Source organism: Canis lupus, chromosome 13, assembly GCF_003254725.2.
Source record: "Canis lupus dingo isolate Sandy chromosome 13, ASM325472v2, whole genome shotgun sequence".
In the NCBI taxonomy this organism is placed as follows: Eukaryota; Metazoa; Chordata; class Mammalia; order Carnivora; family Canidae; genus Canis; species Canis lupus.
The window spans coordinates 53,479,458-53,504,942 of NC_064255.1; the positions used below are offsets into that span (position 1 = coordinate 53,479,458).

The 25,485-nt window shown below is 34.5% G+C and overlaps 1 protein-coding gene across 23 annotated transcripts in view; it reads left to right on the forward strand.

Moving 5' to 3' along the window:
• The window catches only part of ADGRL3 (adhesion G protein-coupled receptor L3), a 682,677-nt gene that overhangs the window by 129,351 nt on the left and 527,841 nt on the right, over positions 1-25,485 (forward strand). For 22 of the 23 annotated variants that reach the window (XM_049092995.1, XM_049092994.1, XM_049092973.1 and 19 more), the window contains exon 3: positions 13,145-13,348. The exons of the other annotated variant lie outside the window; for it this stretch is intronic. In XM_049092995.1, the coding sequence (XP_048948952.1) occupies positions 13,145-13,348 (204 nt within the window). The remainder of the gene's footprint in view (positions 1-13,144; positions 13,349-25,485) is intronic. 23 annotated transcript variants of the gene reach the window in all.

The window sequence follows — 25,485 nt, forward strand, 5'->3', positions numbered from 1 at the left end:
TATTTGTCATTACCATTGTTACCTACTTTATTCTCAAAGTAACTCTTCTCATACAAATTTAAGTCAGAAAGCAAATATCCAAGATTCCCATGACCCATTTATATAATTAACATCAATGCATATTAGATTTTTCTTGCAGTCATGTATGTGTATATGCTTTTTAAATGGAATAATGTTAGAAATAAAATATGTCCTTCATTTTGACTTAACCTGAAGATGTAGACATTTGGGTACTCTATTTAATTTAAAAAAGTATAGTATTTTATCATATAAAGGAACCATTGTTTACCTAACAATATATTAATAGCTCAACAGAGAAGGTCATTAATATATTGCCATTACCAATAGCACTATAATGTAAATCACCTGTATATAAAAATTGTCTTTATCTTTGTACCCCAGTAGTAAATCGCTTGAGAAATAGAAAGTAAAAAAAAGAAAAGACTTATTTTTAGGTTCGTTAATAACTATCTTAAGTAAATGTTAAACTGTCAGTGCAGACTTGCTTGCTATTAATACAGTTGTTTAAAACAATTCCACAAGTTTTAGCTACTATAATAATGTACAAAGCATAAATAAGGATAAATATTCAAATATTAAGATATTATTTATTAAAGATGAACTTTCAGAATTAATGAAAATATTTTTGAGTTCAGATATATTATTCACACATACATATATGAAATGAGTCAAAGCAGCAATGAAATATATGACTTACCTAGGAAATATATAGGAGGAAATATATAGAGTTTATGAGGAAAAAAAGTCTCAAACATAACTGGGGGTTATAAAAGAAGACGTGCAATATACTGTGCTTCTGGATGAAAAGACTGAGTACAGCAATGTTATCAAATATTTCCAAATTATTTTTATTTTTATTTATTTTTTAAAAAGATTTTATTTATTCATTCATGAGAGACACAGAGAGAGAGAGACAGAGACAGAGACACAGGTAGAGGGTGAGGCAGGCTCCATGCAGGAAGCCCAACGTAGGACTCAGTCCCGGGACTCCAGGATCATGCCTGGGCTGAAGGTGGGCGCCAAACTGTTGAGCCACCCAGGGATCTCCTTAAATTACTTTTTATAGATTTTTTACACAACTGCGTTCAAAGTACCCATATAAGCTTTTTTACGTAGAAATTCAACAGAATTACTCTAAACATATATATTGAATATTAAATAAGAGAAAAGCTAGTATACTTGAAAGGAGTAATAGGAAAGCACCCAAATGATCATAATATATATATTACACAAATATAATAATTAGAAATAAAATCTCAAAATTAGGCAAATTTATTCCACTATAAAAATGAGATCCATGTAATAGCACTACAATTTATATGTTTGTGTTGCAATTCGATATGAATGACACCTTAGAAAATCAAATGTCTAGCAATAGAAGTTGTCAAGTAGGGGTCAAATCAATTGTGTGTGTGTGTGTGTGTGTGTGTGTGTTTCAAATTATGTACTATAAACTTCTAGAGGAAGACCTCTTTGAATTATCTACCTTAATATCCATTTTTGAGCAGTGTATCAGATACTATAAATAGGCTACAGTCACAGTATATTCCTGAATTAAACTGGCTTTCACAGAATGTTTCCTTGTTCACCAAGCATTCCAAGACAGGTAGGTGTTTCTGGTCAGGGTATTTGTATATGGTGGGAAGTAGTGATGGATGTCATTCTTTTGCTCTCACAGTTGTACGTAGAATTAGTCTAATGGGATGAAGCCTTCCAAGTCATTTTGAGGTCCTTGCCATTCAAGTCCTCAGGAAGGGAGAAAATGAGCATTGTGGAGATTGTAATGGAAAAGTTTTATGGATGTGTTTGGGAATAGTTCATATTACTTTGTTGTCATTTCCATTAACTAGAACTCAGCCTCAGAGCTATACCTAAAAAGGAGTCTGAAAGATTTGTCCTCTTGTGATAAAGGAAGATGTTTATAAAAGATACCATGTAGTTAAAAAAAAAGAACTGGATTTAAAGCACTAATATATTTGTAGATATATAAATGGAGGGTTTTTTTTTACAGTTTTATTAAGATATATTTAACATACCATTAACTCATTTAAAGTATATATATTTCAGGGGATATTAGTGTATGCATAGTTGTGCAACCATCAACACAATTTTAGATCATTATCTATCCTCCAAAAAGAAACCACATACCTTTTAATGGTCACACCTGATTTCCTCTATCTCCAGTTCCTGGAATCCACTGATCTACTTTATATTTCTATGGATTTGCCTATCCTAGACCTTTGTATCAATAGAATCATACACTTTTTGATCTTTTGTGACCTGATTATTTCACTTAACAAAGTATTTTCAAAATCTGTCCTCATCAAAACATGTAATATAGTACTTGATTCTTTTTTATTGCCAGATAATATTCTTTTGTGTGAACATACTACATGCATTTATCAGTTGATAGGAATTTGGATTATTCCTACTTTTGGCTATTCTGCATAATGATGTCATGAAAATTCATGTACAAGTTTTTGTATGGACATGTTTTTACTTCTCTTGGGTATACACATAGAAGTGAAATTGCTGAGTCACATAAAGCTTAGCATTTTGAAGAACTGTTTTCTGGAGTGATTTCACAATTACACATTCCAAACAGCAATGTGAAGCTTCTTATGTCTCCAAATACTCACCCACACTGGTTATTGCCTGTCTTTTTCACTTTACGATCCTAGTGAAGATGAAGTATTGTCTCACTGTGATTTTGATTTGCATTTCTTTAATGAATAATGATGTTGAACTTCTTTTCATGTGCTCCTTGGTCATTTGTACACTTTAAGTGGAGAAATACTCAATCATTTCGTTAGAATTAAAAAATAAATAAATAAATTTCTGAGTGTTCTCTAGAGAAATATTTCTTATTAGAAAAGATTGGAGAGGGGGCGCCTGGGTGGTTCAGTTGGTTAAGTATCTGCCTTTGGCTCAGGTCATGATCCTAGGGTGCTGGGATGGAGCCTATATTAGGCTCCCTGCTCAGTGAAGAGCCTGATTCTCCCTCTCCTTTGCTTCTCCCAACCCGGACTCATGCTCTCTCTCTCTTAAAATACATAAATAAATCTTTTTAAAAAGAAAAAAGAAAAGACCAGAGAATATTGTTAGAATATATTTAGATTTAAGAGTTCTTTCAGCTGCATATTCTAAGAGAAGCTTAAATCTCATCTGCTTCACATTCACTTTGAAATCATATGCCATTTAACTAGCCTCATGCCTCCTCCCCTTTTACTTACATATTTAATTGCTAGAAGTAGTTCATTAAATCAGGTTTTTTTTATGACAAAAACTAATAATTGACAGTGATTGAGATTTTACTCTGATATGTGAATTGTATGGTAGTGACTTACATACAAAACATCAAGGTAATTAATTGAATTCTTCTGATAGTATTCAATTATTCTTCCCTAAGAACGTGATAAAGAACATTAAACCTAAATCCTCATGGCAAAAAATAATTCTGTTTTGTTTTAGTCTGAATTCTTGTCGTTGCAAATTTTGGAAATCTTCTTATTTATATATTTTTGTGTCTTCACTCAAATTATTTTTTTTTTATTTTTTTTTTTAAATTTTTATTTATTTATGATAGTCACACAGAGAGAGAGAGAGACAGAGACACAGGCAGAGGGAGAAGCAGGCTCCATGCACCGGGAGCCCGATGTGGGACTCGATCCCGGGTCTCCAGGATCACGCCCTGGGCCAAAGGCAGGCGCCAAACCGCTGCGCCACCCAGGGGTCCCTTTCACTCAAATTATATTGTAAACATTGAGTCATTTTATTTCCATAGATTCTTTTTCTCTAATATGTTCTGCAAGCTACTTAATGCCTCTTTTACTTCATCTCAAAAAAGTTCTATAATACATTATGTCTATCAAATCTACATATTGCATAATAGTGACCTTTGGGCCCACTCATATCACAGCTTAAGTATTTTTTTACAGCTTTATTTTTTTAATGTAGTCTCAACACCCATGTGGGGCTCGAACTCACAACCCCAAAATCAAGAGTCAGTGCTTTACCAACTGAGCCAGCCTGGTAGCCCCTGGACCCACTCATATCATTGCTTTAAACAAAGTAAAAAAACAGCAAAGATGAGTAACAGAAGAAAACATGAGGTTTTACATGGCAATAATGCTAGCAAATTTGCTCTATTTAAGCACACTAGGCTTATCTAAAATATTACTATTTGAGAAGAAAAGATTAGGAGAATGCTAAAGAAAGATAATACATAATTTATAAATGTTGATCCTGAACAACTCCTGCAGCTTTAAGGAACAATGAATGGAAGAAGATGTCATGTCAACATATTAGGAAGTAATATTTATGTAAAGCCCAGAAACTGAAATTTACAATATCGTCCAATGTAAGCTGCTTTTAGAATCCTAATTTGCATGCCCCTATTGAATGAAAAGAAAGATTTCAGACCTTAGAGTCTAATTCCAACTCTGTTACTTCCAAGGTATATGACCTTAACTAATTTGATTCACAGTTTCCTTATTTGTTAAAGGGCTAATTAGGCCTACTTTATTATAGTATGAGGATCAAATAAAATAATGTATAGAAGGGCCCTAATACAAAGCCTCACACATTTAATCCTGAGAGGATGTGGTCATTAAAACATACCGTTTGGAATTAGAACTAAAAAAACAAATGACCTGGATAGTAAGCAAAATTTAAAATACAACACCATCTTGGGGTCACTTACTTTCCATAGTGTTTTTCAAAGACTGCATTGTGTGTTCTTAATCCCCAAATGTGACAGTTTCTCTAATTATGAGCCTACACATTTGTACACACATTCTATCATTATATTCAGGACTCACTCACTGGACTGTAACTAAGTCTTTAATGAGTTACTAATGAACATCTTAAGCTTAGATCAGCATTTAAGAAAATGTTGAAGAGTGCTGAAAAGCTATTCAGAGTGCAAGCCTGTTGCTTTTAATTAGACTATAAACCCAATAAAATTTCCTGTCCTCACTATTCATCCAGGGCTTAAAGATATTGAATAGTCAGTGACAGATATACTCGCACTTTGGTATTATTAGTTTACTTTTTTTTTTCTTTTAGTTTACTATTAAGTTAAAGGAGATAAGTATATTGAGTTAAATAATAGAAATCATTATTTTGATTAAGGATACAAATACTGTGTAAAACCAAAATAGCATTTTACAGTGATTTCATTTTTTTTCTTCCCTGCACTGAGATGACTTTAAAACACTGATTTTATTGTTGCATTAGAGAATAACAGATGACATGAGGAAAAAGATTCAGATATTATCAGATCATGTAGATGACCAAAAGAAACAAAAACAAAAACAAAAAAAACCCCACAAAACCAAAAAAAAAACAAAAACAGTCCTCTATATTTATAAAAAGAATGAACAGTTGGCTTTCACACATTGCTGCTTCTCTCCAAGCTGTTGAAGATACCATGAAAGTAGTAATCATAGACAAGACCTGAATTAGATCAAGACTATACTTTTCTATAGCTCTTGTTACAAATCAACAATGGTGGCTACTATTTAGCAAGGATCCTTTCTTTTCCCTTTTGATAGTGAAGTTGGTGTAACCATTGAAACCTTAAGGGCACATTATTTAATAATGAAGACAGATAATACATAAAATTCAAAGCAACAGGCTAGTATGATGCTGTCCCTCTGGGAAATGCTGCACATTTGCTTAATAGAAAGCCTTTTAGATTAGTCACAATAGCTCAGGACAATAGCTGTGATAGCCCACATGTCTTATAGGTTACAGGCTATTGTTAGGAGACAGGTTTGATGTCATGCCGTTGCACCCAGATAAAAACCACCATGTCCAGGTGGCATCCAATAATAATGATACTCTATGTATACACAACCAACATAATATAATAGGTCATTTTAACATGTCAGCTTGTTAATGTATCTGCTTTCCTGTTAACCAGCATTTAGTCATTCATTTTGTGTTGAGGAAGCAGTGGTGGAGGTAAAAATCTCTTACTACCAGAATAAACAATTGATTAAAAACTTTTCATTCTTCTCAACTATCTTCAGAGATGCCAGTTATGATTAATTTAAGATAGAACTAACTAACAAGATAGGTTTCTGTTAAAATATATATGGTTTTCACTGTTTTTTTTCCCACATACCATGTATAATTGGCACTATGATTAAGGAAAAGTGTCCCATTACTATTGTAATAAAGATTTTTAAAGAAATGATTTACTATACAACATTTTGAAAGCATAGCTTCCATACCATTACAATTTTAGTATACTTTAATAGGGAAGTAGAGGGAAGGGAATGAAAAGAAAACCAGTATTTTCCAAATAATAAATTCTAGAGTTTTATTTTTGCTACCATAAATTTAAATCTGTTTACTTTATTACAAAAGTAGATATTTTTACTTAAAAAAGAAAAAAATTATTAGTAATCATTCATCTGATGAATAAGATATATAATACACACTTTATTTATTTTGAATGAATATAATGTCTACTTGTCAGAAGCTAAATTTTTGAAATAAATTTACAACAGCAGAGACTTTACTCTCTGCTTACTCATTTTAACAAATGTTTGAGATATTTACAACACAGTATTAGAATCTAGGCAACTCTTGCTATGAATGAACTACAATTTTTCCCTCTATTTTTAGGATATGAAAGATGCCAGACTTGAAAACCAATTAAAAAGTTTTCTTATATTGTTTAAGATTTTATTTATTTAATTGAGAGAGCATGAAAGTGAGAGAGCACAGGCAGGGAGAGTGGCAGAAGGAGAGGGAAAAGTAGGCTCTCTGTTGACCAGGAAGCCTGATACAGGACTTCATCCCAGCACTCTGAGATCTTGATCTTAGCCGAAGGCAGACTCTTAACCTACTGAGCCACCCAGGTACCTCTAAAAAGTATTCTTTAAGTGTTATTTCTTTTATTTTTTAACAAGTAGGGATTAAGTTTCTCTTTAGTTTCATTCATAACCAAGTGTTTGACGCTTCCACTATTCTCAGAATATCATACAGCTTTTATATCTTGATCATTCAGTCTTCTGATGACAGTTTAGCCATAATATGTTTTATTTTACTGTAACAACCTATGTTGTAGAGAAGAAGAGTAAGGAACCCAGTTTGAAAGGAAATTGTTTACCCACGTAGGGCATACCAATGCTTCATGAAGCAATTCGGTCTAGAGAAGTATATTGAGTTAAATTGAATAATATCCAGGTATGCTATGAAAGTTGCTTCATTATACACAGGTGGGTAATTTATCACTACAAAACCATTTTCTTCTGAGAACTAGAATGAAACAGATTTTTCTCTGTGTAAGAACTTCCATGTTGTAATTTCTACCTGGTGGCTTCCTTGTCGGATGCTTGAATTGAAACTTTTATGACTATTGTTAGAGATTACTACCCAGCCGATAAAGAAATTATGCAGCTGTCACATACACCTTAGGGAGAAATCAGGAAAGAAGTAATCTTCTTATATGGACTAAATGAAGGTGGTGAGGGAAAGGTAGTGCCTTTCAGTATGCATAAGGAAGCAAGATTGGAAAAATGTTTTTATTGACAAGAAAAGAAGCAGAAGCAGTAATCTCTTGTCTGTCTCTCCCTCTCTTTCTCTCTTTCCCTCTCTTTTTTGCTGATTCCTCCCTCCCCTATTTCCTTACCCACCTCTCTCTCTCTTTCTCTCCTTATATATGAATATTACACTGAAGTTGGATTAGACATTCCTTATCAATCAACCATGTAAGTATTTTAGTATAGTTTCTAGCATTTACATAGTACTTTACAGTTAGCTGAACACCTTTGCACACAATAGCTCAATAAATACTCATATCCAGTGAGTCATAGGTAGTAGTGTCAGTAATTTTAAGATGAAAAAAAATAGATTCAGAGCCATCCATCTAATGATGCAGGGACATTTCAAATAGTTCTTAGAAGAGAAACTCAAGGGTGCCTGGGTAGCTCAGTCAGTTAAGCATCTGCCTTTATTGGGTCATGATCCTAGGGTCCTGGAATCTAGTCCCATGTTGGACTTCCAGCTCAATGGGGAGTCTGCTTCACCCTCTTCCTCTATCCTACTGCCCGCTTATGCTTCCTCTCCCATGTGTGCACTCTTTCTCTCAAATAAATAAGATCTTAAAAAAAAGAAAAAAAGAGAAATTCAAAAATCTTAAACATGTCGTGGAGGCTTCTTCCAAAGGCATTTTAATGACCTATGAGCATTTGCCTTATTTCATAGACCTATGATTTAAATTATAAATAAACCAATCTAAATAACATATAGAAGATTGAGCTACATATTATAAAACAAAACAAGTAAAATTTTTAATATTTCATTTAGGGAAGAAAACAGTATTATGTTTATATAAACCTAGAGATAATAGTGAAAAGTAAAAATGAATAGTTTGTTAGGTCATAGTTGTAATTACTACATTTCAAACTCTAGAAGGCTTATAATAAGCTAATTATTTTAAAAATATGGTAAAATATTACTCCCAAACACAAAAACAAATGACTTGTGAAAAGCATCCTTAGTATATGAAATTTAAATCACTTGTAGTCCTGATAGGTACTCTCTGGTGGTATTTTGTTGTTAGCATTTCTCTCACCTTATAGAGAGCATTACAGCCCATGGTTTTGTCTAGATCCCATGCTCACTATTATGATCGATAGATGCTTGGAGGAAGAAGCTGAATAACTGGCTGAATTACATAGCTGTTCATCAAAGGAGAACAAGAAAACAGAAACCATCAAATTGGTTAGCAATAATGCTTATTTTGTACTTTTATTATTTCTAAATCTTGATCTCAAAGTATATATCATTGAAATATGACTTTTTTATATTTATTTCAATTTTAAACTCCACGGATATGATAAGAACTCTGATATTGCCATCATTTAGACTTTATACCTCACGTGCTCATTATTTTTCCTTTCCTTACTTCTTGCCTTAAGTTCACCTCAAACTATTATTCAGGAACTTTGATGCTTTGATGGCTTTTGATGTTTGGAGACTAACATAAACATGGGGAAATATTTTTGATCATTTCAGTAGATTTTGAAATATTAATTTTCATAGTTTATGTTTGTCCACTAGGAAAGCAGAATCAAAGTGTTTATATAGGGAAAGATCTGAGTATGAAGTGATTATATAGACAATTTGGATATGGCAATGACTCATATTGCTTATGATGAGTATTAAATATTATTTAGGATGAAAGCAATTCAAACTTGTAAATATTAGTGAATCTCTATTTTAGAAATATGAAGTCTTAATCAGATATGCAATTTTTGAAGAAACTAAGAAACTAACCTTTCTCAAGAAGGTTAGAAAGAGAGAAAAAGAAGATATGCTGGCCTTATTACCTCCTGTCCCCAAAACAAAATTTCCTTTGAGACATCTAAGGGTTCATATAACAGAGCTTGAAAATGTGATCTCAAATGGAGATGGTAGAGGAATATTATAGGAGGTGTGTGTGTGTGTGTGTGTGTGTGTGTGTGTGCACGCTCTTCTAAATCATCTTTCCCATTTTAATCTGGAAAAGAAATTTAGAATGTGTAGACTCTCTTCAAATATACTTGAAGATAAGTACCTTCTGGGAACAGCTTGATGTATTTGCACAGCCCATTTATATAGAATTTACACAAGTGGTTGGAGAATGCCAAGATATAGGTATCACCTTTCTTCATATGAAGAAGAACTTATTGCTTCAGATACAATTGGGTGCCTTGAGGACTGGCTGAGTTTCTGATCACTGCCTCTTCACATGGCACTTTAGTTTCAAAGTTTTTTAGCAGGCATGCTCTAGCGGTTGTTAGCTAGCAAGTGAGTTGAATGATTCTTCCCAGACTTCAGATTCTGTGCTTCTAATGGAATACCAGACTCACAACTACGATGTTTATCTTGAAGACTTATTTTTATAATAGCTTCAGGAAGACAAATTAGATTTATATTTATAACTCCAATAAATATTTCTCCTAGACTCATAGAGCATTTTAAGTGTAGCATATACAATATTTTTAAAGCAAATGTCCGGATTTTGGGTCTGTTCTGAGAGCCCTTGTCCATGTGGGCAGTGTAACAATCACTCCACTTTTGCTGCCACTGGCTAGTGACACTGGATTCCTTTTACAATAGAGATGGTGAGGTTAAAGGAGACTCAGATCTATAGATGTATAAGATACCCCAATTTCTTTTTTTAAAGATTTTATTTATTTATTCATGAGAGACAGAGAGGCTGAGACATAGGCAGAGGGAGAAGCAGGCTCCCTGAAGGGAGCCTGATGCAGGAGGACTCAATCCCAGACCCCAGGACCATGCACTGAGTTGAAGGCAGATGCTCAACCACTAAGCCACCCAGGCATCCCTACCCCAGTTTCATACAACAAATCAGAGACTAATTTCCTTCAACTTAACAAAGTCTACCAAACTTTATGATATTTTGTATTCCTCCGGCTTGCTCCATGAAATAATTTTATTCTCTAATCTGAACCTGTTCCTTCTAACTCTCTAGATATTGTGCTTTCTGGTGCGTTTGAGAATGTTCTTATTTCTTCTTTAAGCATACATATTTTCCTTTAATGTACATAGTATTATATTTTGTAGCTGGTGATGTTTCCACTTTTCACTTTAAATCATTTGTCATTCTCTACTTAGTCTAGAGATTAACCTTTTCCAAAATAATCTGTAGTTTATTAGAGGTCACTATTCCCAAGTCTTTTTCTGTGACCTGCCCTGTTCCTCCTAAACAGTAACTTCTTTTGGTATGAGCTCATGATCTGGCTCTTGCTTATGTCCTTGATCTCAATCCAGACCATTCTTCTCCCAGCCTACTACATATAGGCTCTTTGGCCGTTGTGCTAGTTCTTGAGTAGACCAATGTTGTTCCAACCTGAGGAATTGCAGCAGTCTGGAATGCTCTTTACTCCTGGTTTTATTTGTGACGAACAGATTTCAGTCTCATTGAGATCTCAGTTTAAATTTTACTCCCACAGATTAAGTCTCCCATAAAACGTAAACCAGAGTATCCTTTACTTATTACCGTATTTAAATTTTCTGTAGATTACTTATATTTATAGAGCATTAAAAATTGCTTATCTGTGTATTCTGTCTCTGATTCATTAAAGTAGCTACATGATCTGTTTTGCTCACCAAAATCTCCAGCACCAAGAAAAAGTCCTAGCACATAATATGAACTCAATAATATTTGTTGAACAAACAAGTACGTGCATGCTCCATCACTCCAAATGTCCTTATATGTTAATTTGGCTGAGGGTGAAATCATTTAATCTATTATAATTCAAGCCTATGGGAAAATAATAGTTTTTTCATCTTTTGCCAATTTCCTTCCATAGTATAGTTTATAAAGATGTTAGTTAAAACATGCCTGTATATATTCATGTAAAATATAATTAAGAATTAGTCACATTTTGGGCAACGAGGAGAGGGATATTTTAGAAGTCAAAAGTTCAGGGACACCTGGGTGGCTCAGTGGTTGAGTGTCTGCCTTTGGCTCAGGACGTGATCCTTGAGACCCGGATTGATTCCCACGTTGGGCTCCCTGCATGGAGTCTGCTTCTCCTTCTGCCTATGTCTCTGCGTCTCTCTCTGTGTCTCTCATGAATAAATAAATAAATCTTTAAAAAAAAAAGAAGTCAAAAGTTCAGAAAAAATATTATTGGAGTTAAACATTAAAGGAGATAATTACTTAGAGATTTTGATTTTCACAACTTTTTTGGTCTTGAAACTTGTTTCCTGAGATGCCTTTTTCATTTATACGGTCTATCAAAATAGCATTAAGATTACCTCTTGCCCAGATATTTTAATATTCACCCATTATAATGAGTATAAATAAAGTTGTTTCAGGGCAGTGCTAAACTTAGTTATGTTTCTAGACTGGCTAGTTATATTTCAAACTTTTTAAAATCAAAGATGGATTGTTTGACAAATTTCTTAATATTTTTGTTTTCTCTAGGGGTTAATTTCTTGTAATTTGGGAGAGAACATGTATTTCATTCTTAATTTGCAAATCTTATACGTCAAGAAATTAGAGCGCCACTGCTTACAGTGTTAGAAAGATGATCATAAAATTTTCTTGTCTTATTGAATTTCCTAGTTTCTCTCCTGACTGCTGAATGGTAGTCATACAGCATTATTAATGTGTTCTTAAATATGCATGTCATAATATGTTAAAAATAATTGTGTAAAGCAAATCTTTTTTCCTTGTAAAGACTGTTCCTTTCTGTTAGTAAGAACATTTTCATTATCATTCCTGTTTATCATACTAGTTGCAATTAGTGTAGAAAAATGCGTATCTCGTGTATCAATTTACCAGGTAAAAAGTGTACTTAAATAGCTGTTTTTCATAGCATATAATGTATGACTGTTTTGTGAATTATTAAAAAATTCATATATGTACAATTTTATTTTTTCATTATTGTCTTGGTCTTCCATATTTATTCTTTTATGTAATATGTACCATTTGTCAGTAAATCCGCTGTGTATTTAAATGGCAAAAATGTATGTATATCCTTTTCCCCTTAATGTTCCTCACAGATCTTCATACAGTATCTCTCAAAAAATGTTAAATGACTTGAAACATATAAATACAAAACAATCCATATAAGTGTAACAACAGAATAAATAAAACAAAACTAATAAAACAAATCAATAAACACCTCTCTGAAACTTTCGGCACTCCTTACCTCATCAAGCTTTTTGTGTATAGATACTTAGTTTAGTAACATCTTTATTTATACGTAGTGACATCAATACCCATAATTTTACAGCCGAATGCTGTGCATGTATAAAATATAAAATCTATATTTTTCCAAGTAGCTTTATCTGCTTTCAATAATTATGTCTAATTTTTCCAATTACTGCTAGGGATTAGGATGAGGTGTTCGGCTTCCTTAAGAGAAGTGTCTGGCTAGTGCAGAAATACACAGTCTGTACCACACCAGGGACGGGGGGGCTGTGTTGTCCTCAGCCCCAGGGTTGTCAGAGTGGGGCCTGGGGTGGCTGGAGTCCAGGGGCTATGGCCTGCAGCGGAGAGCAGCCTTGGGAATAGCCTCTAGCTGGGCTCCTCTGCAGCCAGCCTGAGCTGAGCGGAGTCTGATGGTGCGCCCTGCGGTCCCCGCAGGTGGCAAGCACAGTGAGCGACATCCAGGCCTCGCTGCTCCACTGCGACATGCTGAGCGCAGCCCAGGAGGCGCTCTGCCACCCAGACATCTCCTTCAGCAACCAGCAGCAGAGCGAGCCACTGCTCATCGCGGACAAGGGCCCCGTGGAGCTACCAGAGGAGTTCGTGGTCCAGGTGCCCAAGGAGCCCAGAGTGCAGCCCAAGGTGCGGCCAGCGGTGGGGACAGGGGGCTGGGGGGCGGCTGGGCAGGGACTCCTGGAAGGCTCAGCCCCAGGCGGTGCCCCAAAAGTGTCTTCTCATTTATTTACTGTCAGCATCCACTCGATGTTGACATTTAGGGGTCTCCTCGCCAGTTGTTTAACACTGCATGCTTGTTCTGCATTAGAGCCTCATCGTCATGTCAAAATGTTTGACTTTACATTTCTGAATGGGTTGGAAGTATCTTTGCATCACCACAGGAAGTTCAAAATTACTTTTAGTGACCATTTCAACTACTGTAAAATGTGATGGTTGTAAATGACAAGTTTTAACATTTCTGATCATTGGCGTGTTTGGGGAAAAAAAAAGAACTTATCATCAATGGACACTGCCAAGATTTTGAGGAGAGTATGATGAAAACATCTTGGTTGGGAATTGCATATAGTCATTTAAAGCATAAAATCTGATAGAAAAGTGATTATAAAAGCAACCTGATTTTCTTACGAAAATGTTGGGAGTACTTTATAGTATTGTCTTTGCGGCTGGCAAGTGCAGTGAATGACATCCATCTCTTGAAGCTCCAGCAAGATATTTTATGTAATATTTGCACAAAATTCAATACTATTCTTTTCCCCAATACTTTATATTTTATCTTTATGTAATACTTAGGTGATGTCATTTTTCTTTTTTTCATTAAAGAAAAGTGAGGCACTCCTATCTATCTATAAGGCACTCCTATCCCTCTTATTTCCGCCAGGGAATATAATATAATAAATATAATATGTAATATATATTTTATATATTACATATACTTATATACTTATATATTTTATATATGTAATATATATTCATATATGTAATATATATGTTAATCTATTCATTTTTAATGTTTAAACAAATTTATAAGTTTATATGAATGTAATATGGATATATTTCCCTACATACATTTATAAGAATGCAATGTGGATATATATTCCATACATAGTATATACTCTACAGACTAGTATGTGTAGTATGTATGGAATAATTTCCTTCATAGGCTATATGAAAAAGGCTGGGAAACATTTGCCTGGTGGGGGGTCATAAATACCAAGTCTTTTCCTAAAACTGTCATCTCTTCTATCCCATAATTTTTTCAAGGGGATATTCATACAAGAAATACTGGCAAAGAAACATGAAATACCACTGAGCTTATGTTTTTAGCCCCATTACCATATTCTCTGGGAAATAAGTTGGGATACTTTGTTTTCAGGTCAGGGACCAAGGGAAATGTATCATAAATCCATCTGAGATTTAAAAGGCATGTGAGAGTTAAACCTAACTCTCCATTTACTGCTGCCACGTAGAACAAGTAAGTGTGAGAGTGACTTGGCACTCACAGTGGCTCTGTTTACTCAATCACCTCATTTGATCAATAACTTAGAATCGTTCCATTCAGATTAACATTTCCCCCTTGGTCTTGATGCTTAGTGATGGGGGAGTGCATATGCTTCCACAGAAGTGTGCAAAATTGACTCTAGTGCATTCAGCAAATTCAAGGAAAATGTATAGTAAACATTTTTTAAGAACTTTTGTTTTCTGCTTTCTGTTTTATGCTACCATTTCAAAACTGAAGTTGTCTCAATTTGATGCAGTCATATTTTTCACAGAATGTGCTTCAGTAGTCACAAAGTTTTCTTCATGATGTTGGCTTTTGATTTATAGTCACAAAGTTTTCCTCATGATGTTGGCTTTTGATTTATATTGTAAAACGATATTATTAAATTAATATTATTTAATTTACTCCCGTGCATGGACATTCATCACAGGTTCTAGTATTACTGAAGAAGAAATCCAAAAATAAAGTTTAATTTTTGAGTCAATGTTATAAATGTTCAAACCAGAAACTAACATTAACATATATACACACACATGCTGGCAATTCGCTTCTGAGGAAAAAAACAAAAACAAAAACAGAATATTGGTTGGTTAAAACAGTTTTCCTATAGAAATTTTCCTAAGAACTTGGCTGAATTTAAATGTTTCCCAATATTTACTGCTTAATCAGATTTTTCTATGGTACTAGCTTTTACTTTTTGCCATGTATATGGCAGGTGTCAGTGTAGTAATGGGTTTTAAATCATGCTTTTCCCTCAACTTACAAATGGGAAAGTTTCATTATATTTTGCTTTAGACAGAAAAGAAAGTATAGGTATAAGACATCCTTCATGTGACCTCATAAATGGAGATGGAGGTAAATGTCCTGTAATTTCAAAAAGGAGCCTACAGAATCATGTTAATCTGTTATAATGAGACAATATATTTTGAAAGCTGCTTTTGTGCAAAAGTAATTTTATCAATGAGATAAAGAGCATCTGAAGGTCATCTTCTAGTGCTCTCTAAAGAAAGAATAAAGAAAAAAACAGTAAATATTACAGGGGCATAAACTTTACTGATATAGAGGATAATAAAAACAGCTAGAATGCTTGGACAGGTATTAAAAATGAAAGTGAAAAAGGAAATACCACATTACTTTGAGCTCTTCAAATTGAAGAGACAGGGAAGAGTGCACACAAGAAAACATCAGTGAACTCTGGCTTCCACTCTTTTTCACCTCCTCTTTCTCAAAATAAAAACAACAGTCTGTTATAGAAGCAAGATACTCTATTCCATGATACAGAAAACTCAGAAATCACTATCAATAGGGACGCCTGGGTGGCTCAGTGGTTTGGCACTTGCCTCTGGCCAGGGGTGTGATCCTGGAGTCCTGGGAGTCCCACATCAACCTCCCTGCAGGGAGCCTGCTTCTCTCTCTGCCTATGTCTGCCTCTCTCTCTGTGTCTCTCTCATGAATAAATAAATAAAATCTTAAAAAAAAAGAAATCTATATCAATCATAGAGACTGATATTAATGCAATTTCTATTGAAAAATCAAGTTGATACTCCTTTTAAAAATGTTAACCTCTATATTTGTTCTATAGATAGTAAAACAAGAAAGTAGAAACCCAACAAAAACAAACCTCACAACATTCAAAAAAATCCTTTTATTGGTTTGAAATTAAACTTTGTCCTTTTTAAAATTTTATATTCATTTGACTCAGGATAGCTAATAACAGTCCTTAAGAGCTAATGAGTGTTTGGATTCTTAGGAATTAGGACTACACAGTCGAGCAGCAAAGCATAAAGAGTTTAAAAACATTGTTCTCAGAAGACTTGTTTCTCTTTAGCATATTAAGGCAGAAGGAAGTCTGAGGGCAGATTGCCCAGTTAATGACTAGATACCAAGACTTTTCCTTCCAGCCAAAGGAATGTGAATGTGTTTTTTATCAGGATTTTCCTTACTTTAATTGTGATTTTCGTGCAGATACATAAGAAGTTCATTGAGATGGTCTGCAAATAACCGTCCTGCAAACCACACAGACAGTGTTCAGGGTTCATAGGAGTGTTCTCTCAGAATACAGCTGAAGCATTTCAGTCCTGGCTACTCATAAAATCTCTGTCCGTGCTCACTTTAAAGCGAACCTTTTGCTAAGAGCTAAAATGCTTCTACAAGAGCCTTTTGTATTCTATCAGTATTTTGGAGAGTCACATCAAATTCTACCATCACTTTTTTTCCCCCTCATATTCCCCACTCTTAGGTTTTTATGTTTATAAATGGGAATGCCTTTATGATAATAAGTAAGTAGAAAACTTTTGTTACTTTAAACAAAAGCCAGCCTTTAAAATTAACCTGAATTATTAAATACTGGATATTCCATCATTCATTCCTGCCCTTATTTATTTTTCCAATGACATTGGATTGAGTATAAGTGCGTGCTGAGTACTGCACCAAGTGCTAGGAAGACACAGATAGGAAACTCACAAACTTTGATCTCTCAGTGACTGTTGGGACACAGTAAGAGAGTACAGTGTGGCAAATGCTTGCTGGAGAATACTACTCCCCTGTAACTGAAGAGGCCAAGAACCTTGTTTGTAAAATGCTAATAAACACAAGATTTGGCCTGCACATATTCCAGTGGGAGTTCTAAATGTAGGAGCGGAAATTATGTGGAGAAGTGGTTAAATATCTGATCAGGATGGCATGATAACAACATTATGCAGAGTTAAGAATTTTTCTGACAGTAGTGAGGCAACAATTAAGTTAATCTTACAGGAATAAGCAAAGACTGACCTGTTGCCTGCATTTGAACAATGAACCAGAGGCTTCAAGACTGGAGATAGGAAGGTTATTCTATTGATTCAAGTAAGAAATGATGGTGGCCCTGACTCAAGGACTGAGTGACATTAGTGATGATGAGGATCAAATGATAGGAGTTGGGGATTCATGGAATATGTGATTAGAGAGAAACGCAGAGGACATTCAGGTTTTTGGCTTAAAAGATAGCATGATGAATGAGTGCCTCTTATTGAGATGTGAAAGACAAGATGAAGCAGAGAATGTTGGTAAGGAATGATAGTGTTATTATCCAAACATGTACAAGTCACTCCTTTAACACATTCCTTTGAATAGATACCTAACTTTTGCCCCAAATTTAAGAACTCATAACTTATAATATACTCATAATAGAATATACAAATCTGAAAAAGAAAGATAATTAAAAATGCTATTTGATGATCATAAGTTATTCTCATTAAAAATACGTTGTTTCCATTCTTTGTGAGGCATTCTGTTTTGGCTTAGGTATGGTAAGATACTCTATAACAAAAGAGCATCTGCTAGGATTTGTATTCAGTCCTTCCTTCTACTTCCCAGTAATACCAAGCAGGGCTATAGTAGAGCCAAGATTAGATCTGATTTTGAGTTCTCCTGTGTTCCCATGAAACAGCTGACGGAATTCTTACTATATATGTGCATTTGCAATACGTACTTCTCAGTACTGTGGCAAGGAAACAGGTCGAACTGTTGGGACACTTGATCTGCAGGTCTGGATGTATTTGACATTCATTCAGTTCTTTTTTTTTAATATTTTATTTATTTATTCATGAGAGAGAGAGAGAGAGGCAGAGACATAGGCAGAGGGAGAAGTAGACTCCATGCAGGGAGCCCAACGTGGGACTCGATCCTGGGACTCCAGGATCACACCCTGGGCTGAAGGCAGGCGTTAAACTGCTGAGCCACCCGGGGCTCCCTCATTCAGTTCTTAGTACAATGTTCCATGTCAACATTTGGAAGAAACAGGAGACTAATCTGCTCATATGTGTACTCATTAACAGTGTAATATGACACACAGTTTAATAAAATACTAACCTAATATAATCTCCATGTGTCTTTTGAGAGTACCTCAAAAGTGAATCTTGATTTATACTCTTGCCTAATTAAAACTGATTATTAGAATAGCATATCCTTTGATGACATTGTAAAATGATGCAAATTCTTGAAGACATCTAATACCCTCACTGGTCTGGAGCGTAGACAATCAAAGCTGCACTAAAAAATATAAGCATATTTAACACTATTAATCTAAGACCGTAGTTGAAGAGCTCAATTGTGCATATAACAGTGTTCTAACAAACTGAGAGAGGCAGAGAAAGGGTGGCAAAAACTCATTTGTTGGGTTACTTGTTTAACAACATGTTTTGGGAATCGAGTCAATTCTTTTATATACTATGAACTCTCCAACATGATAGGGCAAATCAGTGGCCACTGACTAAATGAGGAACAGGGAGAGGTAAATGTGAGAGGTTTTAAAACCTGTGGGCCAGAACACATACACCTAGTAAATAAGATTAGTAGGCAACATATTTTCTCTTATCTCAGACTGCATTTCTACACGTCTTACTCTTCAGCCTTGTAGAATTTCTGTCAGCTTACCGGACAAACCATGCCCCTTTTCTCTATATCTTTGCAAATGATATTATCTTTGCTTGTTGGAATGTCCTGTGCCACCTGAGTCCTCTTCAGCTTAAAACTAAAAATTTGCTGTAGGGTTGAATTGTATTGATTTTCCTTCATATTCACCCATCCCAAACCCTATTCTTGACAGAACAATTCCTATTCTCTTGATTCTCAGCTAGAATGTCCTGAAAGTTAAGCATGGGCCTGGGGTAAACAAGTTCTCTTGACTTCTGACTGGTTTTTATATTTTTATTTGCTATAACTGATGATCATGGGAAAATCTGAGACCATGTTACTCTTACTATGTTTTTATTAGCGTTACTTACATTGACTTTGATAAGTTAAACTTATGGCATGTTTTCATATTCTTACTTCCCCTACTCCCAAGTTTTTGGAAGTTCTAATTTTGTTACTACATTGTAGTTTGACGTATGTAGGTTAAGTCTGGGAACTCTTAGGGAGATATGGGGATGAAGGAACTTGTCAAAGAAGAACAGATGAATATTGCTAGCAATGGAAAACCCTCTGTTTTACAAGCTCAGCCTTTTGGATGTAATTGTTACCACAAGAGAACAGTATAATGTGGCCTTCAAAGTGCTGTGTTAGCTTCTTGTTTTATATAACAATATTATTTCAGATAAAAGAACCTGTTCACTTTTATTTGTCTTTCAGTGAGGTTTGCTACTGTAGACTAAATGTCAGGTCTAATTGATATGCAAAACACATTATATGCTCATCACTCTGTAGAATTCTTATATACATTTAGAGCCATATTATACTTTTATGTGGGAAGGAGGGTAATAGGCCTCTACAGAAATAGGTAAAGGATAGAAATTAAAAAATAATAATAAACCTCTCAGCCTTAAACATGATTTAGAAGCATTTCTTTAGGAGTTTGTTTCTTTCCCAAATGGAATAAATACCAGAATGATGCATCCAATTGAGAATAAATATGTTAGTTAGTTTGGCCTTTGAGAATTTACAGGAAAATATAATAATATGATAAATTCTTTTGTTTCTATTGTCATAAACTGTAAATTTTTTTCCCTTTTGGTCTGAGAGGTATGTGAGTAGCTTCTCAAAATGGTTATGAAAAAAATATTATTCAATGTTAGATTTTTCTTATTAAAAGTATAAATAATGGGAAATAGAAGATAAACTGACAATTAGGCAAAAATTTTTGTTTAAAATTTAAAAAAATTTTATTTTGATCCTTTGATTTAATTAGGAATGTATTGCAGGTTGTTTCATTAACTCATTAATTGAGTATCTGCTGTGTGCTAATAATGATATATATGTTCCAAAGGAGCAAATCTGACACTACCAATGGCAGGTACTTCTCAGAATAAATTGTTCAATTACTAGTAAATCCCTTCCTTTTTTCTCTGTTTCCTTCCAACTCAAACAATGTATGTAGTAAAAGAGGTCTGTAGTATATCCCAGATACAGAGAGGAAACTACCATTGTATTTATAGAAGCCTTAACCCTAAATTAAGATGAAAGGGAAGGACAGGGCAGGTGCTGTGCATAAAACATCATACTTTCATAGATTGGCTTATGTCTGTGTTTTTAGATTCTGCATTCTTCATGTATTCCCCAAATTTATAGAAATTTGGCAGATACTCTGTTCTTTCTCTCTTTTTATATGTGGTTAATTAAATTGATGACTTTTCCCTCACCAACATTACTTCCTGAGAAGCAATTTCTTTTTCTTGGTTATTAGACATATCTTTAATTCTTCACCATTTTGCTTTTAATAATACAGAGAGAGTAGTTGTATGGAATTACCATTACTACTCGAGCTTTGGGCTCAGAAAGAGTTGGGCTCATTCCCAGATTTACTTTTTATTAGCAGTCTTAACCAAGTTCAAGGACTTATGTTAAAAAAAAGAAATCTTTGTTATCTATTCTGTGTAGTGTGATAATAAAAGAGCATACATTGTTGTAATGGTTATTATATATAAATACATTAAATATGATTAAGCATATAGTCCTTGAGATCGGTTAGTGTTACCTATCACTATTTACCTCCCTCTTCTTTTTTTTGGCTCTTTGTTTGTAATAATTATACCAGAGATATATAATGGAAGATCCATGAAGAATTTTCAATGAATTTATTTAGTATTTGTTATTATTTCTGTTTAGGTTGAGGAAAAGACAAAGTAATCTTCTAAAATACTGGCTTTATATTTTTGACACATTATGTGTTGATAGCTTGGGTAACTATCTATAAATGTTGAGGAGAGAAAATAACTCAAGTTAATTTAATTCACACACTTTGTGCCTGTAATGTACATAGAACCCTCTGTAAGGCAATCCCTTTTCTCCACAATTTGTAGTCTGTTGCTGGAGACAGAAAAAGCAAACCAGCATGCATTTAACTATGACTTGGTGAAATGTGGTGTCATGTAAGTGCTATAGAATTTTAAAGAAGGAGGAGATGGCACCCCAGGTGTGACATGAAAATAAGAGAGAAGGGACAATGGGTAAAGCATTCTTAGATAATATGGTATTTTAACTAACTCTTGAAAATCTCTAGGATCATTTGCAAGCATAGGTAGGGGGTGCTGGAGGCTGGGAGGGTGCTCCAAAGTATTGAATTATGTGAATAAAATTTTAGTTGGAGAAAATTATGTCATTTTCATCAAAGAGTGAATAGTCTAGTTTAACCAGCAGTATAGACATGAGGAAAGAAGTAGTGGGGCAGGAAGTGTGAAGGGCAGGTTGTAACCATCTTGTAGGGGGTCTTAAATGTCAGGGTGAGACTTTGTACATAATTTTGTCTGCAGTTGAGATTCTTTAGAAGCCCTTGATCAGAGTTGCAGTTTAGAAACCATCAGAATTATGTGGGAAACTTTAGGGTAGAGAGGGACTTGAAAGTGGAAGATCAGTTAGTTTGTTGCCGTAGGGCAGAAGGTAATGAGTGTCTGAACTGGGAATATAGCAATGGGGATGGAAAGAAGAGGAACAATGTGAGAGATGCACAGAGACTGAATCTGCAGTGCTTGGTTACTGGTTAATTGGATGTAGGAAGTGAGGATGAGGGAATCAAAGACTGGGTAGTACCATTCACAGAATAGAATTAGGATGTCAAGAAGAACCTTTGGTTTTCAGGGAAAAAATGTAAAGCTTAGTCTTTGAAATACTGGGTTAGACATACAAAGGTCAGGCAAACTCTGGAATATGAATCTAAATATCAAGAGAAAATGTTTGCTAGTAATAAAGTTAGGAGTTTTCAACATAAAGGTGATAATTAAGGCCATGGAGGCTTATGAGATTAACCAAAGCATAGAAGATAATAGGCAATGAGAGATCTTGGGAATACACCTACATTTAGAGAAGGGAAAAGTATAAGCTATTGAAAGTGATCAGATCATGGGTTGACAAAATTGGTAAATTGAAGGGAAGTCCCAAAATGTTTAATGCTTTCCCTCTCTCTGGCAGCTTCTGCTAATGTTAATGCACAGAAAGTTCATATATATGTAATGATGACAGAGCATGAGCTAAATGGGTGAGAAAATGAAAGTATTTTTGGTTCTCCGTGATAATGATGCTGTGATCCTCCTTAAATGCCCTATGTATAAGTAGAGCAAAAACAAAGGGGCTTTGCTTTAAGAGTATATATAATGGAATTAAGGAAGTATGACTAAGTTTAGTGATTTTTTTTTTTTTTTCCTATTTGGGGATTGCATTTCCCTGTTCCTTTTTGATCATTACTTAATTATAATACATCAGGTGGAAGTAGTGCTGGAGAGAACACATCTTAAAAAGTATGTAGTACAAATCTAAAAATTTTATTTCTGGCAACCCAGGTGGCTTAGCGGTTTAGTGCCGCCTTTAGCCAAGGGCCTGATCCTGGAGTCCCAGGATCGAGTCTCATGTTGGACTCCCTGCATGGAGCCTGCTTCTCCCTCTGTCTGTGTCTCTGCCTCCCTCTTTCTCTCCCTCTCTGTGTCTCTCATGAATAAATAAATAAAATCTTTAAAAAATAAAAAATAAAATAAAAATTTTATTTCTGGAATGTTGTAATACTGCTTAAGATTAATAGAAAGACATTTTTGGATCAGACTTGTAAATTAATAATTAACAAAATATATATTGTAATAAGTTTTAACTAAATGAACTTAAACATATTTATATGTAATCTATATCCAAAAAAAGAGATGATGACGACTTGTTTAAATAATTAAATCATTTTAGAATTTAAGAATTATACTATGCCAAATATATTTGTCATTAATGACATATTTATCAAAACTAGGTTTAAAAGACAAAAAATAACTATTTACAGTGCATTTTCTTTTTTGTTAAAGATTTTATTTATTTATTCATGAGAGACACACAGGGAGAGAGAGGCAGAGACACAGGCAGAGGGAGGAACAGGCTCTCCATAAGGAGCCTGATGTGGGACTTGATCCCAGATTCTGGGATCACGCCCTGGCCGAAGGCAGATGCTCAACCACTGAGCCACTCAGGCGTCCCTACAGTGCATTTTCTTAGACACAAAAATATTTATATCCACCTTCATTTCTATGTTAAAAAGTAAATGCCTTAAGACATTTATTTATTTATTTATTTATTTATTTATTTATTTATTTATTTATATATATTTTATTTATTTATTCATGAGAGATACAGAGAGAGAGAGAGAGAGAGAGAGAGAGAGAGAGGCAGAGACACAGGCAGAGGGAGAAGCAGGCTCCATGCAGGGAGCCCGATGCGGGACTCGATCCCGGGACTCCAGGATCACATCCTGGGCTGAAGGCAGCGCTAAACCGCTGAGCCATCCGGGCTGCCCCAAGACTTTTATTTTTTAATAATCTTACAAATTTGGAAAGATTGACTTCTCAGTTTTCTTTGAAACTGTTGATTTTGTAAAAGTAATTCATTCTCATAGTTTCACATCTGCAACCATTTTGTTCATCAGATATTTATAAATTTGTTTTCACTCATATTAACTAATATATTTATAGCAAGTGAAAAATAATTTGATTATTTATAATGGGAAGATATTCTAACAGTTATTTGAACAGCATATGAAGATATGGGTTTTACTGGTTTATTTCCTACCCATATTTTATTTCTCCTGTTACACAAATTTCTTTACCATCTTTAAATGAACATCTACTACAATGCAGTATTGTTGAAGAGTTACTTGTGTGATACAGATTTTTGCATTTCTCCCATTTTTAATTGACATTCACGTATACACAAGTGCATATCCATAGGCTTGCATATAATAATTAGATATATGAAATTTAAACAAAGTAGAAATGATTAGGTAACTGATGAATAAAACTCTATTTTAGATTATACTCAGTTAAAATCTTTTTTGTGTTTGGTGTTGTAGCTCAGAAAATCTAAAATTTTTGTAAGATGTCATTAATCTAAAAAAAGTTATTGAAAACCTGACAGCTTATTTTGGCTCTGGTTTTTCATACTGCATAAGGTATTCACTTGTTTTTCTCGTACAAGATTGATGTAGATTTTAAATTATGTGGCCACATGATAAAGGACATGATAGATATTTTGCTAAGAGCTTTATTAATCTCATTTTCTGGGCTTTGTCTAATTCAACAGCTTCTTCATCTCTTGTAGTTGCTCCTCATACCCATGCCATGTCTAACTGTTGCTTTGGGTTCTCTCATTGCCGTGCTCTTCTTTCCCTTTTTGCCTTCCTAACTCCCAGTCACATGTTAGTTCTTGGCATTCAGGGTAAGGGGCAGTGTAATTTAGTGATAAAGAGGATAGTTTCTTGGGCCAGAATGCCTGGTGTTCATTCTGGACTCCATTACTTGCTAGGTGTCTGACCTCTCCAAGTCTCTCTTATTTTTCAAATAGGAATAATAACTGTAATAATTCATAAAGTTGTTGTATTAAATAATCATTTACTTAAAAAAATGTTACAGCATCAGTAAGTAATGTGTCAGTCTATTTTTCTCTTCTTCTCTCTTTTAACCTGTTCTATATTGTCTGGTATTACTTCCTCTGGGAAGTCTTCCTTGATCCCTGGAGGCTAAGGTATGACATTACCATACCTTGTCTATTGACTCATCTGTTTTCTTCCTTGGACTCTGTTTAATAACAGATGCTATGTGTTTTATCTTTATATTCTTAGCACCCAAAATTGAGCAAACTCTGTGAAAGGTATTCAATGTTTGTTGAATGAGTAAATAAATTAATGCGGTTGTGGAGATATGTTCTGTTGTGTGGGAATTTATATCAAAGAATAATAACCTCCATGTAAACTATCAGGGAAGTTATAAGTAAGGTCATGGTACTGAAAGGCTCACAGACCAAGATGACAAGATTTTGGAATCATGTGGTT